Genomic DNA, 19,992 nt, shown 5'->3' with positions numbered 1-19,992 from the left:
GCGGTGTCTGTCAAGCTGTGCACTGAAAAGCTTGAAGGAGACTATTAATTGCCAGATAATGGATGGAAACAGTTTGAGTGAATTTATGGATAAGGTCTGGAATTTAGGTGGTACACAATTTATGAATTTAAGGCAACATGTAGTAATTTAAACTTTATTCTCAGGGGGACTGGAAGCCAGTGAATGGATCAGTTACCATAATTACACCATGGCTGTTTAAATATTTTAACTATTTGGCATAATATTGATGTCAAATTATTTTTAGCTGGATCTTGAAATACGCATATAAAGCTTAGTGTCCATAATTCTGATATTCCTACAAATATGAATGAGCAAAATAGCACGTCAGTGGCCTTTTTCGTGATCAAGGGGATTTCAGATGTCGCAGTGCTCCAGATCCTCGTCTTTGTCTTTGTTTTTCTCATATATCTCATCACATTTACTGGGAACTTGACCATTTTTATGCTGGTTTGCCTAGAACCACACCTTCACACTCCAATGTACTTCTTCTTGAGTAACTTGTCTGTCATGGATCTCTCGGCTTCAACCATCGCTCTACACAAACTCCTTCTGATGTTTGTAAGCGGGAACAACACGGTATCCTTTATCAGTTGTATGTCACAAATGTTTATTTTCTTGTCACTGACATGCTGTGAAGCTATTTTGCTGACCATCATGGGTTACGATCGCTATGTGGCTATATGCAACCCGTTACATTACTACATGGTCATGAAATGGAGTAAGTGTGTCCAGTTGGCCATAGTCTGCTGGATAATAGGCTTTGTAGAAATTATACCTAACCTTTGGGAAGTTGTCCATTATTCCTGCTACAAGTCCAATCATATCAACCACTTCTTTTGTGATATAGTCCCTCTCATGAGCATTACATGCAGCAGCACGTACATTTTGAAGATGTATATATTGTTCGTAGGAGGATTACTGTGTGGTTTTACGCCGCTCTTTCTCACCTTCCTCTCTTACGTGTTTATCATCTCGAACATACTTGGAATCCGTTCTAGAGTTGGAAGACAAAAGGCCTTCTACACGTGTTCCTCACACCTTACGGTTGTGATTCTGCTCTATTTCACTTTGTTTTGTCAGTACCTGAATCCAGGCTATGTGGAGTCTTCGAACTTCAAGCTTTTTTCTTTGGTTAATACGGCCGTTGTTCCAATGCTAAACCCGCTAATCTACAGCTTGAAAAATAAAGACGTTAAAATAGCCTTAAGGCATATGCTTAAACACAATAAAGCTGTTTTTTAAAAGGAAATATTTATCTGTTGTTTATAAGGTACTGATGTCACTGCTGGACTCATTTTCATAATATTTCAGTTCTCAGTACAGTCAGCCTCAGTAAGGATGAGCACCAAGATTGGGTATTGAAGTGTACCCAAGCCTAAGCTTGGGTACAAATTGAGATACTTACCTAAAGAGCAAGAAGTTTTGAATCAGTATGATACCTAAAGAGAGGGAAGCCTCAGGATCCTATTGAGGCTTCCCTCCGTGTTCTGTTGACCCCCGTTGCTGAGCATGGCGATCCGTAAGATTTGCGATAAGCTGGAGCTTAGATTAGCTGGAGTCGTGGACTTCATGCTACTGCGCATGTACGGCCGATGTGGAGAGGGCCTGCACTTAGTGACAGGGGACATTGGACCACCGAGGGAAGCCTCAATATTATCCTGAGGCTTCCCATCTCTTCAGATGAGTAACTTATTCTGCTTATCCCGAAGCTCGCTTTAGAGAAAACCTGAAGTTAAAAGAAACTTATGGGATAATTGTATCTGTAGAACTAATCTCAAACAGAACTTTCCTGCAGTCCCGAATTCTTAAAGGGGCACTGTGACGGTTAATGCCACTACTCAGATGACTGATTACTGGTGATCTGCGGGATCACCAAGAATACAGACGCTATGCTCGATTATGTGTGATCCGCAGAATCACCAATAATGCCAGTATAGCAAGAACGAGAGCAGAGCGTAAGTGTGTGTCTGGTGCCACCGTAACTCTAATGGTTTTACAGGACCTTACCACAGGAGTTAGTAAGGAACACTCAGGACACCAACAGAACAGACTAGACACAAGGCCCCCCAGTGGGGCTGGAAGGTACGGACAGATAAATACGGTTCTAACGGTCACCTGTGGAGCAGGTGATTCAGACCTTACTGCAGTCGCAGAGATACAAACAACACAGCTCTAATGGTCACCTGTGGAGCAGGTGATTCAGACCCTACTGCAGTCTCAGAGATACAAATAGCACAGCTCTAATGATCACCTGTGGAGCAGGTGATTCAGACCTTACTGCAGTCTCAGAGATACAAATAACACAGCTCTAATGGTCACCTGTGGAGCAGGTGATTCAGACCTTACTGCAGTCTCAGAGATACAAATAGCACAGCTCTAATGGTCACCTGTTGAGCAGGTGATTCAGACCTTACTGCAGTCTCAGAGATACAAATAACACCTCTAACCTGTGGAGAGTGTAAGTGTAAGGTGCAAACAGTAATACCTTGAGGACCGCACCTAGAAGTAGAGTTGGGCCGAACGGTTCGCCTGCGAACGGTTCCATGCGAACTTCCATGGTTCGCGTTCGCGTCCCGCAGGCGAACGTTTGCGGAAGTTCAGTTCGCCCCATAATGCACCATGGAGGGTCAACTTTGACCCTCTACATCACAGTCAGCAGGCCCAGTGTAGCCAATTTGGCTACACTAGCCCCTGGAGCCCCACCCCCCTTATATAGGGCAGGCAGCAGCGGCCATTACGGTCACTCGTGTGCCTGCATTAGTGAGAGTAGGGCGAGCTGCTGCAGACTGTCTCTCATAGGGAAAGATTAGTTAGGCTTAGCTTGTTCCTGGCTGCATACCTGTTCTGTGAACCCACCACTGCATACCTGTTCATTGAACCCGCCACTGCATACCTGTTCTGTGAACCCACCACTGCATACCTGTTCAGTGAACCTGCCAGGCTGCCACTGCATACCTGTTCTGTGAACCCACCACTGCATACCTGTTCAGTGAACCCACCACTGCATACCTGTTGTGTTCAGTGAACCCGCCACTGCATACCTATTCTGTGAACCCGCCACTGCATACCTGTTCTGTGAACCCACCACTGCATACCTGTTCAGTGAACCCACCACTGCATACCTGTTGTGTTCAGTGAACCTGCCACTGCATACCTGTTCTGTGAACCCGCCACTGCATACCTGTTCTGTGAACCCACCACTGCATACCTGTACTGTGAACCCACCACTGCATACCTGTTCAGTGAACCCACCACTGCATACCTGTTCATTGAACCTGCCACTGCATACCTGTTCTGTGAACCCACCACTGCATACCTGTTCTGTGAACCCACCACTGCATACCTGTTCAGTGAACCCACCACTGCATACCTGTTGTGTTCAGTGAACCCGCCACTGCATACCTGTTCTGTTCAGTGGACCCGCCACTGTATACCTGTTCAGTGAACCCGCCATTGCATACCTGTTGTGTTCAGTGAACCTGCCACTGCATACCTGTTCTGTGAACCCGCCACTGCATACCTGTTCTGTGAACCCACCACTGCATACCTGTTCAGTGAACCCACCACTCACCACTGCATACCTGTTGTGTTCAGTGAACCCGCCACTGCATACCTGTTCTGTTCAGTGGACCCGCCACTGTATACCTGTTCAGTGAACCCGCCACAACAAAAGAAAAGGCATGTACATGCGCCCATTCCCCTTCGTGATCATTACCTTGCCGTGGTGAAGGGGCTTGCGTATCACAATGAAGCAATGACCGGCGCCTAGATGAGTGTCTCGGGGGGCACACAAAAGATAATAAGGTCGTTGCTTCATTGTGGTCAGACCAAATTTGATCAGCTGGACAGTCACTGTTCTGTCATTCAGCTACATCAGCCAGGCGACCATATGGGCTGTAAAGCCACCAAAACCTGCACTCTCGCCATGGTGCGCACCAGTCCAGCACGGCCGTCACTACACAAATAGCTGTTTGCGGTGCGTTACACGGTGAGTTTGGTGTGTCAGTGTGAAGCAGTACCTTAATTACACTACCTAATTGATGTATACACATGCAAGATGTTTTAAAGCACTCTAGGCCTGTCATTTAGCATTCAATGTGATTTCTGCCCTTAAAACGCTGCTTTGCGTCAAATCCAGATTTTTCCCGGGGACTTTTGGCGTGTATCCCACTCCACCATGCCCCCCTCCAGGTGTTAGACCCCTTGAAACATCTTTTCCATCACTTTTGTGGCCAGCATAAATATTTTTTTTTTCAAAGTTCGCATCCCCATTGAAGTCTATTGTGGTTCGCGAACTTTAACGTGAACTGAACCTTCCGCGGAAGTTCGCGAACCCGGTTCGCGAACCTAAAATCGGAGGTTCGGCCCAACTCTACCTGGAAGACAGGTGCAAGAGCCAATAGGAACACTGCTCAGCAACAAGTTCCTTCCGTAGTCTGGACTCTCCACGGGGAGGAGTCAGACAGGGAGAGGGAAGGACAGAACGTGAGTGACACCAGAGAGAGGGTGTCACTAACAGGTCTGGCGTACAGTAACGATCGGTGTAACACAGAGAGGGTCTGATTACCGGTGAACTGCAGTATCACCGAGAATGCAGAATATACCCGATTATTGATGATCTGTAGTATCACCGATAATCAGATATATATTCTAACCTCTGGACACCTGAGTTACAAGTGAGTGTTTAGGCAATAGTAACACTTTGAGTATACACAGAGGACAGTTCCTTCCAAGGCCTAGACTTTCCCGGGGGAGGAGCTAGGCTGAAGGTAGGAAGGACAGAGCGTGAGTGACACCAAAGAGGGGGTGTCACTTACAGGTCTGGGAACTGCCTCTAACAGTAAGGCCAGTTCTCGAGGTCGGACAAGCCAGGTCGTCAACACACGGACAGACAAAGTACAGACTCAGGAGACAGACACGGAATCCAATGAACAGGCAGGGTTTGGCAACGGTGTATCAGATTAGCAGGGTACAGAATCAGAAGGCAGATACAGAGTCCAGGAACGAGCAGAGTTTGGCAACAGGATATCAGAAATAGCAAGGTACAGAATCAGAGTTCACAAGATTAGTCAGGCAGGCAGAAAGTCATAACAAATAATACAGTTCAATTCCTAACGCTAAGGTGTGAGATCCTTAGCCGTCAACACCTTTGGAAACTATGCTAGTACACAGAAACAATTCAATTAGTACTTTAAGCTATCAACAGAATCTGGCTAAGTGTGGATCCCCGGCTCCGGCCGGTTCTAGCACACTTTGGGATCTGCCTATGGTCTGAGTGCTGACACACAAGTGTTCACGACGACAGACAAAGACAGAGTAACAACTCCAGGTTAAAACACTGACAACAGATTCAAGCAGCCCCGCCCGAGGGGCTGAACCAACCTGCAAGGAAGATTGACAGGTGAAAGTCAGCTGACCACAAAGTCAGCTGATCTGTCTCCTCTGCCCATAAATGTCCTTAAGCTCCATGTAAAGGTCCTTTTGCTCCATGTGCAGGTGTGTGGACCCAAGCTGCTGCAACAGAGATCCCTGTCCCAGCTGAGTCGGGAAGCGACACCCGGGATGGCTTGGCCAGAGAGGTGACATCAGGTGTGAAAGCAGCTGCGCTGCTTCCCACCACAGAGGTAACGTTTTAAATCGTTACAGGCACTATGGCAAAAAATTGTAATATTTAACCACATAAGGACCACAGTTTTTTCGCCCCTTAAGGACCAGAGCCTTTTTTTCCATTCAGACCACTGCAGCTTTAACGATTTATTGCTCGGTCATACAACCTACCATCTAAATGAATTTTGCCTCCTTTTCTTGTCACTAATACAGCTTTCTTTTGGTGCTATTTGATTGCTGCTGTGTTTTTTAGTTTTTTCTATATTCATCAAAAAAGACATGAATTTTGTCAAAAAAATTTTTTTTTTACTTTCTTTGATAAAATTTGTCAAATAAAGTAAAATTTCTGTATACATTTTTGTCTAAATTTATTGTGCTACATGTCTTTGATAAAAAAAACATTCAGTGTATATTTATTGGTTTGGGTAAAAGTTATAGCGTTTACAAACTATGGTGCAAAAAGTTTTTTCCCATTTTGAAGCATCTCTGACTTTTCTGAGCACCTGTCATGTTTCATGAGGTGCTAAAATTCCAGGATAGTATAAATACCCCCAAAATGACCCCAAATGACATCCCAAAGTATTCACTGAGAGGCATGGTGAGTTCATAGAAGATTTTATTTTTTGTCACAAGTTAGCGGAAAATGACACTTTGAGACAAAAAAAAAAGTTTCCATTTCTACTAACTTGTGACAAAAAAAAAATTTAATCTGCCACGGACTCACCATGCCCCTCTCTGAATACCTTGAAGTGTCTACTTTCCAAAATGGGGTAATTTGTGGGGTGTGTTTACTGTCCTGGCATTTTGGGGGGTGCTAAATTGTAAGCACCACTGTAAAGCATAAAGGTGCTCATTGGACTTTGGGCCCCTTAGCGCACCTACGCTGCAAAAAAGTGCCACACATGTGGTATTGCCGTACTCAGGAGAAGTAGTATGTGTTTTGGGGTGTATTTTTACACATGCCCATGCTGGGTGGCAGAAATATCTCTATAAATGGACAATTGTGTGTAAAAAAATCAAAAATTGTCATTTACAGAGATATTTCTCCCACCCAGCATGGGTATGTGTAAAAATACACCCCAAAACACATTATACTACTTCTCCTGAGTATGGCGATACCACATGTGTGACACTTTTTTACAGCCTAGGTGCGCTAAGGGGCCCAACGTCCTATTCACAGGTCATTTTGAGGCATTTGGTTTCTAGACTACACCTCACGATTTAGGGCCCCTAAAATGCCAGGGCAGTATAGGAACCCCACAAGTGACCTCATTTTAGAAAGAAGACACCCAAAGGTATTCCATTAGGTTTATGGTGAGTTCATAGAAGATTTTATTTTTTGTCACAAGTTAGCGTAAATTGATTTTTATTGTTTTCTTTTCACAAAGTGTCATTTTCCACTAACTTGTGACAAAAATAAAATCTTCTATGAACTTATCATACACCTAACAGAATACCTTGGGGTGTCTTCTTTCTAAAATGGGGTCACTTGGTGGGGTTCCTATACTGCCCTGGCATTTTAGGGGCCCAAAACCGTGAGGAGTAGTCTGGAAACCAAATGCCTCAAAATGACTGTTCAGGGGTATAAGCTTCTGCAAATTTTGATAACAGGTGGTCTATGAGGAGCCGAATTTTGTGGAACCGGTCATAAGCAGGGTGGCCTCTTAGATGACAGGTTGTATTGGCACTGAAGTGCAGGAAGTGCAGGGTGTTCTCAAATCATGACCTGGACATGGCAGCAGAGAACATGGGCATGTGATGTATTGGGTGCGTAGGCCAATAAGACCGCAATACATTCTTTTTGACTAGACCCATGTTAAGGAGAAGGCCCCCAAAAATGTTACATTCGGAAACTTGGTGTGGTTTCCACTGAAAAGGCTGGGCATGGTAGCTTCTTGGATTGGCGGTTGCGTATTGTGTGGCATAACGGTTGGTCTCAGCCACAATTAAGTCGTAGAGACCAGCAGTGATCAGGAAAAAAAAAATCTGTCACTGCGGTGGGGCAGGTGAAGGATTGACCGGGTGATCAGAAGCCCGTAGGGGGCAGATTAGGGCCTGATCTGATGGATAGGAGTGATAGGGGGTGACAGGAGATGATTGATGGGTATCTCAGGGGGTGATTAGAGGGGAGAATAGATGCAATCAATGCACTGGGGAGGTGATCGGAAGGGGGTCTGAGGGGGATCTGAGGGTTTGGCCGAGTGATCAGGAGCCCACACGGGGCAAATTAGGGCCTGATCTGATGGGTAGGTGTGCTAGGGGGTGACAGGTGGGGACAGGAGGTGATTGATGGGTGTCTCAAGGTGTGATTAGAAGGGGGAATAGATGCAAGCAATGCACTGGTGAAGTGATCAGGGCTGGGGTCTGAGGGCGTTCTGAGGGTGTGGGCGGGTGATTGGGTGCCCAAGGGGCAGATTAGGGTCTGATCTGATGGGTAGCAGTGACAGGGGGTGATTGATGGGTGATCAATGGGTGATTAGAGGGGAGAACAGATGTAAATAATGAACTGGAGAGGTGTTCAGGCGGGGTCTAAGGGAGATCTGAGGGTGTTTGCGGGTGTTTGGGTGCCCACAGGGGGCAGTTTAGGGTCTGATCTGATGGGTAGCAGTGACAGGTGGTGACAGGGGGTGACGGGGTGATTGATAGGTGATAGAGGGGAGAATAGATGCAAGCAATACACTGGTGAGGTGATCAGGGCTGGGGTCTGAGGGCGTTCTGAGGGTGTGGGCGGGTGATTGGGTGCTCAAGGGGCAGATAGGGGTATGATCTGATGGGTAGCAGTGACAGGGGGTGATTGATGGGTGATCAGTGGGTGATTAGAGGGGAGAACAGATGTAAACAATGCACTTTGGAGGTGATCTGAGCGTGGGTCTGCGGGCGATCTGATGGTGTGGGTGGGTGATCAGATGCCCGTAAGAGGCAGGTTAGGGTCTGATCTGATGGGTGGCAGTGACAGGGGGTGATTGATGGGTGATTGACAGGTGACTGACAGGTGATCAGTGGGTGATTACAGGGGAGAATGGATGTATACAGTACACAGGGGGGGGGGGGGGAGGTCTGGGAGGGGGGTCTGAGTTCATTCTGAGGGTGTGGGCAGGTGATTGGGTGCCCAAGGGGCAGATTAAGCTCTGATCTGATGGGTAGCAGTGACAGGGGTGATTGATGGGTGATTAGTGGGTGATTAGAGGGGAGAACAGATGTAAACAATGCACTTTGGAGGTGATCTGAGGGTGGGTCTGTGGGCGATGTGATGGTGTGGGTGGGTGATCAGATGCCCGCAAGAGGTAGTTTAGGGTCTGATCTGATGGGTGGCAGTGACAGGTGGTGACGGGGTGATTGATGGGTAATTGACAGGTGATCAGTGGGTGATTACAGGGGAGAATAGATGGATACAGTACACAGGAGGGGGTGTCTGGGGGGGGGGGGTCTGGGGAGGATCTGAGAGTGTGGGGGGTAATCAGGAGCCCCCAGGGGGCAGTTTAGGACCTAATCTAAAAAATAGCGTTGACAGATAGTGACAGGGAGTGATTGATGGGTGATTAGGGGGGTGATTGGGTGCAAACAGGGGTCTGGGGGGTGGGCAGGGGGGTCTGATGGGTGCTGTGGGCGATCAGAGGGCGGGGGGGCAGGATCAGTGTGCTTGGGTGCGTACTAGGGGGGCTGCAACCTGCCCTGGTGGTTCCTCGATCACTGGGACCACCAGGGCAGGAGGCAGCCTGTATAATACGCTTTGTATACATTACAAAGTGTATTATACGCTTATGTCGAGGCAGATCCGGGGTTAACAACCCGCCGGCACTGCTAATTGGCCGGCGGGTTGACGTCGCGGGTGGGCAGAGCCTATTGCCGGCGGATGTGCACGTATACAGCGCGCGATCCCCGGATAGCTTGTGCAGAACGAGCCGCCGCCGATGGGCGTATTGGGGTCGTTCTGCACACCACTTTGCCGCCACCCATGGGCTGTGGGCGGTCAGCAAGTGGTTAAAGGAGAATTGTAGTGAGAGGTACATGGATTGCATACGTGCATTGATCTATTGATCTATTGACTTACTTAGTAAATGTAAAATTACTGTTGTAGGTGGTGCCCAATGCTGGCTTTTTCTATTTAATTTACTTAGCACAATAAATTGATACATTGTTAAGTTTTAATACAATTCCCTGGTTTGTCCCCCAAGTATTAAATCCAACAAATGTAGCACATGTTTTCTCTATTTGCCTATGCTCACCTCTGTTGCCTACTATAACCAATACCAAAAACCTCCCTGTGGCTGGGTTGCCTGTGTGGCCTATGGTGCCATAATGTCAGGGTGCAGTGAGGTAATAAGACAGAAATGGATGGAGTTGACATGAACACTGATTTTTTTTACTTTCAATTTTACCTCAAGGAAGGGACAATGATGGACAACGTCAGATTCCAACTGGGAGATGGGATTTGTTTGATAATAATCAGATCTTGGCTGACTGGCTGGAGGAGAATGGAAGGAGATATAGCTATGTAAGAGGCAATTGGACTACAAGGGGTTTGCAATGTGGCCAATTGAGTTTTTATATAGCTCAATAGAGATGGAAATGTAACAACATAGAGAAATATGGCTGAAAGAGGAATATGGTTTTATGTTGCCCATTTGACTAGAAGCTGTCTAATGTTGATAAATTCACCACACACAAGCAATAGAACACAACAGTACATGCATCCAGCTACATTTAAAAGTGGTCAGCAGGTGCTCGTCAGCCAATCAGGATGCACTGTAATACACCCTTTACCTGCCATACCACATCTAGCAGCCATTAGCATTCAGGTGGGAGGCTTCAGTTGGACGCCATCGCAAGATTGCGTCGCTAGCAGGCCTTGGGGCCCCGGCCAGTGAGAGAGGTCCGGGGCCCCTGGCCATCGTGTGAACCAATCGTGTGTTTTTAAACGTTTTCTTTCAGCTCTAGGACATGGCGGACAGGTGAGCGGTTAGGGAGGGACCCCTGTGGGAGGGATGCCTGCACGGGGCGGTCCTGCTAGCAACGCAATCTTGCGATGGCGTCCAACTGAAGTCTCCCACCTGAATGCTAATGGCTGCTAGATGTGGTATGGCAGGTAAAGGGTGTATGACAGTGCATCCTGATTGGCTGACGGGCACCTGCTGACCATTTTTAAATGTAGCTGGATGCATGTACTGCTGTGTTCTATTGCTTGTGTGTGTTGAATTTAGCATTCAGTATGGAGGCAGTGTTGGTGGGTTTTCTGGATGTGAGAGGGCTAATGTTGATAAATGTAAGGAATGTAGCGAGTAGGAGGAGACTAAGGCAGGGATCACACTTGAGTCAGCAGAAAACAGCAGCAGTTTATGCAGATGAATCTGTGTCTGTTCAGTTTGGGTCGACAGCCAGATGACAGCAGCTGAATTTCAGCAATAGGGAGTCGCACGTGATGTGCGAGAAAAAGTAATGCTGCTGGTATTTTTTCCCACAGTGGCAAAATACACATTACTCCCATTGCACTGTGATTCTGTGTTGGGAATCATCATGAGCATTTCCCTATGTTTCCAACATTTCCCAACTGAGGCACTTAAGATGGCTACTGATGAAGCGGGACCCATGAAACGCATTGCAAAAATCATGAATAAAGAGATTTTTTTTTTGCTGTTTAATTGACTGGTGTGTGTCTACTGTGTGAGGTTAGTCCACTACTAACTCCCTTTATAAACGGTTTTTAAATATTTTCTTTAACTTTGGCACCTTTGTTGTATTTATTATTTTATTATTGTTTTTTAGATAATTTTTATTATTACTTTTTATTTATTTTAATTTTTAGACACCCACATTTTATACTAATATGTAGAATCTAACATTTTTAGAGTCTAAATACTACATTCTATTATTTTCCATTGTCACGTGTTGTTTTGGCTTAACACTATATATTTATTTGGGTTCTGAGCCATCCATCTCTGCTTTACAGATACTGATCCATTATATTACCTGATGAAGCAGGATCATACCTGCAAAACACGTTGCAAATTTAGAATGTTATGAATTAATTGTTGTATGTTTAAAACCAATGATTTTTGTTCCTTACTGAATAGGTGCTGGCTTACTGAATAGGAAGAGCCGAGTTTTGAACGCAGGTCTCCTACGTCAGAGGCAGAGGACCTTAACCAGTACACTACCAGTGGCTGGATAATGTACTGGTTAAGGGCTCTGCATCTGACACAAGAGAGGCAGAGCCCTGTTCAGTAAGCCAGTACCTACTCAGTAAGGAAACCTTGGGCAAGACTCCCTAGTACTGCCAGCGCCTATTCAGTAAGGAGACCTTGGGCAAGACTCCCTAACACTGCTACTGCCTCTAGAGCGCACCCTAGTGACTGCAGCTCTGGTGCTTTGAGTCCGCCAGGAGAAAAGCGCGATATAAATGTTATTGTCTTGTGTCTTGTCTATCCAAGCTCTGCACGTGCCACAACCAATGAAACATGTGACACCATTCAGATAAATGATCAGACTTGAGCATACTATATGTGCTCTGCTATGAACATGCCATATTTAATAGATCTTCTTCAGCCTCTGATTAGTGGAAGGGCCCCTCCCATCAGCCCAGAGGCCAGACAAGTGAGAGTCTTGCTCCACCCACTCTGAAAAGGAATCGCCACACTGTAGCCTGGAAGCAATATAACTGTAAGAATTTGCTTGTCATTGTTACGCAGCAGGAGGAGTAGAAACACTGTATAAAGTTTCACTAAATTCACACGACGGCACACAGTATTTGCAGAAGCAGGAAATGACATTTTTATTGGTCGTTCAAAGCAAATTATACAAAAGGCAAAAGAACATATCAAATAATTGCAGTTGCCGATTTGTCTAATTACAGAGATCCGCTGCCTGATTTGTCTATGCTAAATATTGATGACATTTATAAGAATAAACTCCTGCACCGGTTGGAAATGGAAGAGTTCATCAATTTTATGGAGTAACTATTAACTCTGCAGTAATGGCTTTACCAAGTTCAGAATCTGGCTTGACTGTTTCTGGATCCTGGAATCCCTCCAGGTCAGCATTTTCTGCGATGACAAGGTTGGCCTTCCCACAAGCAATAAGGTTTCTAGCTGCATCCTGTGCTGCTTTAAGGGGGGCTGTATCTGCATGGAGGAGACAAGCACAGTAACAGGTCATTAGAATGAAATGATCATTTGGTGGATCGTTTGATGAATACAGCCTCATACACATGTTTGTACATAGTCACCTAATGTAGAGATACATTAAAACTGACTGTGCTCAGGGCTGGATTTGTATTTTCTACTACCATCTGTTAGCAATCCCCCCTGCCCCCAGGCGGTGTCATGGCGCTTGTTTCTCACCTGGACCTACTCCACGTGTAGACTCAGGGTCCTTCCTGACCTGTCTGCCGTCCCCGACTTTTATTACCCTGATACACACTTTCAGGGGGAGAAAAGAAAGCGCTGTGCACCAAAACGTGTGCTTGCAATTTATTCCAGAATCACATACAGACAGCAAAAGCGAGTAGGGGTAACAAAAGGCCTAACAGCCGTTTCGCGGGATAAAAGTTGCCCGCTTCCTCAAAGACCAAGATATAAGCACAGGCAGTCCCCTTAAATACAGTAAATGTAGTCACTCACCTACCGCAAAACGCCGTCTGCCATAGCGCCCAGCACGCGGATTCATGGGGTGGTAGCAGTCTGGAATTTTTGGATCTTACAATTTTTGCAGAAAAAGGGAAACTCCTGACTAAGGGGTACCGCAAACCAATGGCTACTAATAGTCTTGCTGTATTCAAGTTTCCACCCTAGACATGTGATAGACTCCATCCCATACAGCCAGTTTGTGCATTTGAAGCACAATAACAGTAAGGAGGAGGATTTTATGAACCAAAGCTTTGAACTGGGTATAAGATTCTTGATGACAGGGTATCCCATACATTTGATTGTGCAGGCTTTTAAGAAAGCTAAATTGCGGAGCAGAAATGAGCTGATAGAAAAAGGGGGGAGGAGAGATAGGAGTACACCCACGAACCATAGAGAGAGTAAGGGGACAGAACATCAAAATCCCATTTGTATTTGATTTTTCCCCAATGGCAAAACAGATCGTCACATCAGCTCATAGAAACTGGGGGGATCTTAAAGGAACCTCAGATTTGAGCCCACTAATCCAGGAGAAACCCCTGGTTACTTTTCATAAGGCTCGGACAAATGGCGATTTGCTAATCAGCAGTGAACTGAGGGAGCAGAGGCAGACGGACTAGATGGACTAGCCATGAGAGTGCTTGCTAATTAATCAGCATATTTATGTCTCTTGGCTAATTCTGATACTGTAAAAAACCTGTATTGACCCAGGAATCGCATGGTGTAAGTATCTATTTGCAGTGGAAAATATCTCAGTTTCCCCACATTCTATACGATGAATATATCTAATTATGTGGTCACACATACATATTTTTTTGTGATTTTGTGTCAGGAATGGAACATTACTGGAAGGTAAGTCATTATGTTTCTGTGTTACGGGTTGATTCAATGAGCTTACTTATTTTTTACCTTAAATGGGCACTACAACGAAAAACTGTAAAATTTAAAATATGTGCAAACATATACAAATAAGAAGTACGTTTTTTCCAGAGTAAAATGAGCCATAAATTACTTTTCTCCTATTTTGCTGTCACTTACAGTAGGTAGTAGAAATCTCACAGAAGTGACAGGTTTTGGACTAGTCCATCTCTTCATAGGGGATTCTCAGGGATATATTTATTTTCAAAAGCACTTAGTGCATGGCAGTTGCTCTGTCCAACTGCCAAAAAACTGTGTAGCGAGCAGGGAAGCTGGCCAGCATCATTGTTTACATGCTTTTTAGGGAATATCTTTATAAAGAATAAAAGCCTTGCAGAGAATCCATATGAAGAGATGGACTAGTCTAAAACTTGTCACTCCTGTCAGATTTCTACTGCCTGCCTACTGTAAGTGACAGCAACATAGGAGAAAAGTAATTTATGGCTCATTTTACTCTGGGAAAATGTACTTCTTATTTGTATATGTTTGCACATATATTACATTTTACAGTTTTTCGCTTTTCTCCTTTAACTGTAAGGAGAGCAAACACATGAGATAAACAAATAAGGAGAATTAAACCATGATTTAAATCAGTTAAAGGACATCCGAGGTAAAAATAAATTAGAAAAACAATTGTACAGTAGCTATCCTGCTTCTTCTAAAAATGTTTTTTTTTTGTTTTTTTTTAGATATCCCATAGTTTTATTTTATATTTAAATTTACTTTTTACGTTTTTACTCTTTTATTGCTTTTGCTCAATGACACTTTCATTGAAGTATGCCAGAGCTAAAATCTATGAACTATTGAACCTTTTTATCTCTTTCCTAATCTCAGAAACCATTAACAGTTTTTAGTGTATTTTACCCTATGCTGGCATCTCTGTTATAATTATTTTGTACTGTTTACCTACCCTTGGTGGAGAGGTGTTGCCCCTTTCTTCACTACAGAGAGTGACTTCTTAACCCAAGTGTGGTCGGGTTTATTTTCCCAAACTGCCAGCGTGTGATGTCCCACACGTGCCCACATCATGCCGGTAACCACAAGGGGTGTGTGCATACGGCACAGAGACAGAGAGAGGTAAAGTATACTTAGCCGGGCACCGTGGGGGCACAATTTACATTAGGGGGGACAGTACCAGGGGTTCCGTCATGTTGATCATCCTGAAATCACTCGCTGTTACCGCCGTGCACTCAATCAACCATGACGGCCTGACATCCTGCAGCATGTCCGTTCGATACAGCCAACCAACTTTGGCCCAAAATAGGTTGCATGCTCTTGGCGGCATAGATTTTCAACCTATTCAATAATAATTATCGAATTGGATGGTTGATCGGCTGCCAAGTTGAGAGGTGTATGGCCACCTTAATTTATGGAGAGATAAACTGTGAATTAATAAGTAAGGTGAGATAATTTAACAGAAAATCTTTGTGAATCAGCCACGCAGTCCTCTGAGAATACGGTGCAGTACTACATACCTTTGAAGTTTCCTATGAAGGCAATACTAATGACGCCCTTGTCATAGTATTTAGCATAATATCCCAGTGTTACCCAGCCACGACCTTCATACACATTGCCATTGTCATCGATTAGGAAGCTGTGTGGAAAATAATAAGAGACGTTCAGTGAGCCACACACTATACTAATGACACTAAACAGCTTCTGTCACTATCTTACCTTACTGTTGTGAAACAAGAGATAAAAGCTCCAGACATATGTAACTTGGGATGCCAATTCGGATCCCTGTGGAATTTAAATCTCCGCATTTCCAATCAAAAACACACATTTCCGGTCAGAATTCGGAAATCGGAAAAATGGAAATCGAAACTCTCTGTAGAAATCCGATTTACCACAACTCGGTAATTTTAGCCAAGTCACAGGACTTGGAAGCATTGGACCAACCCGAGAATGCAGAATTTTTCAGCAAACTTTTACTTGTAGCCCAATTACAAGACCATTCTTCCGATTTTCTGACTTCCTATTTTCTGATTTCCGTTTTTCAGATTTTTTTTTCAGATTTTGCATTCTCTGATGCAATAAAGTGACTAATAAAATACTCCAAAAAAAATTGGAAAAAATGAAAATCGGAAGTTTGGAAAATCGGAAAACCGAAAATTAGACATTAGACATAGAATTGGAAATAGGCATTTTGGACCACCCCTATATGTAATCATATAACAACCTCAAGGGTGAAAACTAAATGTTCCAGCTACAACTTTTTTTTTTGGAGCAAACAAGTTTTGGAATTGGACTAATCAAAATGGCAGAACGTTCTTTTGATTGGCTGAGTGCCAAACTGTGTAAAAATTGCATTAAATCTACATGCAAGATGGAATTCTTAGTATCTTGTTGGCCATGTCTGGTAAGCTGTATTGCATTTAGTATGATGTGTTCACTTCAAAAGGAAATTAACTGTAACATAATTTAGCAGCTCCTCTAGCTCCGCAATAGGCTATTAATCAGCATAGAGGTGTGGCTTCAGGTGATAGAGCAACCACTCTCCCCTCCTCCGCATGCCTGTGGGGCTAAATGAATGCTTGCTGAGGTGAAGTTGAGTATTAATAAAATACAATAGTTAGTTTACTCATTTTGAAAATTTTATAAATATATTTAAATCTATATAGGCATAATGAATGTAAAATATTGTTCAACTAAAGGCTGTACAATGACAAGCTGAAATGATTTGCATCTCACTGACCATGACTAATCATGGAGTAAATATACTTCATAGGGGTGCTGCATTTATCTGTCCTAGTAAGGTGAATCATTGACCTGGCATTAATGTTTCAATGTAAAGCGATGTATGGGCAGATTCGACAAAAAGACACATTTATCTCTAATCAAATCTGATTAGAGATAAGTTTTATTTGTTGGTTCTGCCCATACACTACAGAGCGATTCCCGTCCGATTTCAGCATGAAATCTTCAGGGAATCGGCTGAGTCCGCACCGCCACTGCCCCCCCAATGTAAAATGTGCCCCCCGTGTGTACATTTATATGTCACCTGTCCTGCAGCAGCCTCCGTGCGGGGTCCGTATTCCTCTGGTCAGCTATCCGTACACGTTACTGGCGCATAGCGTCTAATATCAGACGCTATGCGCCGATGTCAGTCACTATGCACCAGTAGCGTGTACGGATAGCCACCCAGAGGTTACGGGACACAGCGCGGAGGCTGCTATAGGACAGGTGACGTATAAATGCACACACGGGGCACATTTATACATTGCGGCAGGGGTTTCGTTGCCTCGTCGCTCGTTCCAGAAATCGCCGCCATACCTTCGCACACCTGACCAACCAACTTCGGCACGACATCTTGCGGCATGCGCGATCGACCATGCGACCAATTTCCATCCCAAAATTGTCACGTTGTCGGTCGGGCCTGCACTTGGCAGAACCGATTTTCATCCAGTTAGATTATAATAATTGAATTGGATGGTCGATCGCCCGCCAAGGCACCTGATGTATGGCCGCCTTTAGTCTTGAATCACGATGATACCATTTATTGACTAACTTAGAGATACATAAACATAAAATAATAAGCGTTCGTCGGACTTGGTTCCTGACCAAATGTGAAGAACACAGCTTATATATACTGACATGCAGAGGAGAAACATTGTTTAGCAAACATAAATAAATGTAATTCGATGCCTTAACTGTTACTTCAGGAGGCTTTCTCAGGCATCCTGGCTAAATAGATAAGATGACCAGTCTCCTAAAACATAACATACAACAGACTGATGGTGAGACATGGTAAATCCCGAGTTCAAATGTGACTGGGCAGACTACATGCACCATTAGTTCTAAGCTAAAGAGAATTGTGGCATTTATAACCATCTTCCCAGCACATGAAATAAAATGAATAGTGGCATTAAACACCATCTTACCAGCCTATCAAACAAAAAATGAAAAATAAAAAGAATTGTGGCATCTAAAACACATCATACCAGCACATAAAATTAGAATTCTTCTACAGTTTTGAACCAATGTATAAATTGTGTTTCTTGTGTTAGTCTCTCTTTATGAGATTTAAAGCCACCCTTTAATACAGTGAGGAGAAAATCACTTAAACTGTGTAACAAAAGTGTGTGGGTAATGGGAAATCAGTTTATTTATTTTTTGCTGTTAATAGTGAACCTGTGGTGGTTCATGCTATCACCTAGAGGTTTTGGACTAGTCCATCACCTCAAAGGGGATTCTCAGAATTTTCTTTGTTTTCAAAAACATTTCCTGAGTGGCAGTTTAACTGCCAAATTGTGAGAAAACGCGGAAGCAACACCGCATGCACTTCTGGCAAGGCGGCGGATTCCGCGTCCAGCGTGACCACTGATGTAGGTGATCACTCGTCTTTGTGTCTGCCTGAACGCGGAGGAACCGCCGCATGCGCATTTCACAGCAGGGTTCTGGTGTGGCTGGGAGCTGTAGTCCACATAGGTTTAGGTGGACTGAGAGGAAGAGCTTTATACCAGTCAGTGGGGGATCAGCTGACCAGGCTGGTCAGCTGACGCCAGAAACGGTTTCCATTGGTCCAGCACTTGGGGGAGGCGCTGGAGAGCGCTGAACTATATATACTGGTGGCTGGGCATTTGCTGGTTGTCTGCCGTTGCGATCACTACATGGTAGCACTCAGACCTTGTCTGTATCTGTGTTTAGACCAGTTTCCAAAGGTGTTGATGGTCAAGGATCTCACACCTTAGTATAGGAATTCTGTTATCTGTATTGTAATCTAGACCAGTTTCCAAGGTGTTGACGGCCAAGGAACTCACACCTTAGTCTAGGAATTCTGTACCATCTGTATTATTCGTATTATCTAGTCTAGTTCCTGGAGTGTGAGAATCTTGGAGCTCACACTCAAGTCTAGGCATTGTTTATTATCTGTTATGACTTTCTGCATTCCTGACCATTCTCCTGATCTCTGATTTTGTACCTTTGTCTTCTGATTCCCTGTTGCCAAAACTCGGCTAGTCCCTGGATTCTGAATCTGCCTACTGTCTTTGTACTTTGTCTGTCTGTGTGTGAACGACCTGGCTTGTCCGACCTCGAGAACTATCTCCCCGGTTAGGAGATAGTTCACAGATCTGTCAGTGACACTTCTCCATTGGTGTCACTCACGTTCTGTCCTTCCCATTCTCTGTCTGACTCCTCCCCTTAGAGAGTCCAGACTACGGAAGGAACCAGTTGCTGAGTAGTATCCCTATCTGCTCTTGCACCTGTCTTCAGGTGTGGTCTAGTGTTGGGCGAACATCTAGATGTTCGGGTTCGGGCCGAACAGGCCGAACATGGCCGCGATGTTCGGGTGTTCGACCCGAACTCCGAACATAATGGAAGTCAATGGGGACCCGAACTTTTGTGCTTTGTAAAGCCTCCTTACATGCTACATACCCCAAATTTACAGGGTATGTGCACCTTGGGAGTGGGTACAAGAGGGAAAAAAATTTAGCAAAAAGAGCTTATAGTTTTTGAGAAAATTGATTGTAAAGTTTCAAAGGAAAAATTGTCTTTTAAATGCTGAAAATGTCATGTTTCTTTGCACAGGTAACATGGTTTTTACCGCCAGGCAGTCATAAATGTAATAAAGAGAAGAGGTTCCATAAACAGGGACCGGTAACGCTAACCCAGCAGCAGCAGCAGCACACGTGATGGAACAGGAGGAGGCGCAGGAGGAGAAGGCCACGCTTTTTGAGACACAACAACCCAGGCCTTGCATGAGGACAAGAAGCGTGCGGATAGCATGCTTTTTACCGCCATGCAGTCATAAATGTAATAAAGATAAGAGGTTCAATAAACAGGGACCGGTAACGCTAACCCAGCAGCAGCAGCAGCACACGTGATG

At 44.6% G+C, this 19,992-nt stretch overlaps 2 protein-coding genes across 3 annotated transcripts in view; one reads left to right on the top strand and one right to left on the bottom strand.

Annotated features, from left to right (window-relative positions):
* The first annotated feature begins 324 nt into the window (after positions 1–324).
* On the top strand, positions 325–1,263 carry LOC137527213 (olfactory receptor 2AP1-like). The gene has a single exon (XM_068247716.1). The coding sequence runs from the start codon at positions 325–327 to the stop codon at positions 1,261–1,263; it is 939 nt and encodes a 312-aa protein (XP_068103817.1).
* Positions 1,264–12,509: 11,246 nt separating this feature from the next.
* Positions 12,510–19,992, bottom strand: part of LOC137528057 (peptidoglycan recognition protein 1-like) — a 76,171-nt gene continuing 68,688 nt past the window's right edge. For both annotated transcript variants that reach the window (XM_068249295.1, XM_068249294.1), the window contains exons 4-5: positions 15,641–15,759; positions 12,510–12,746 (exon numbers count right to left, since the gene is read on the bottom strand). In XM_068249295.1, the coding sequence (XP_068105396.1) occupies positions 12,571–12,746; positions 15,641–15,759 (295 nt within the window). In that variant the 3' untranslated portion in view covers positions 12,510–12,570. The remainder of the gene's footprint in view (positions 12,747–15,640; positions 15,760–19,992) is intronic.

This window comes from Hyperolius riggenbachi, chromosome 8, assembly GCF_040937935.1.
Source record: "Hyperolius riggenbachi isolate aHypRig1 chromosome 8, aHypRig1.pri, whole genome shotgun sequence".
Lineage (NCBI taxonomy): Eukaryota > Metazoa > Chordata > Amphibia > Anura > Hyperoliidae > Hyperolius > Hyperolius riggenbachi.
The sequence above is the reverse complement of the archived record's forward strand: the minus strand, read 5'-3'. Positions and strand labels throughout refer to the sequence as shown.

Excerpts from the sequence above, each read along its gene's own strand:
- LOC137527213 (XM_068247716.1), top strand. The coding sequence starts at position 325 with ATGAATGAGCAAAATAGCACGTCAGTGGCCTTTTTCGTGATCAAGGGG.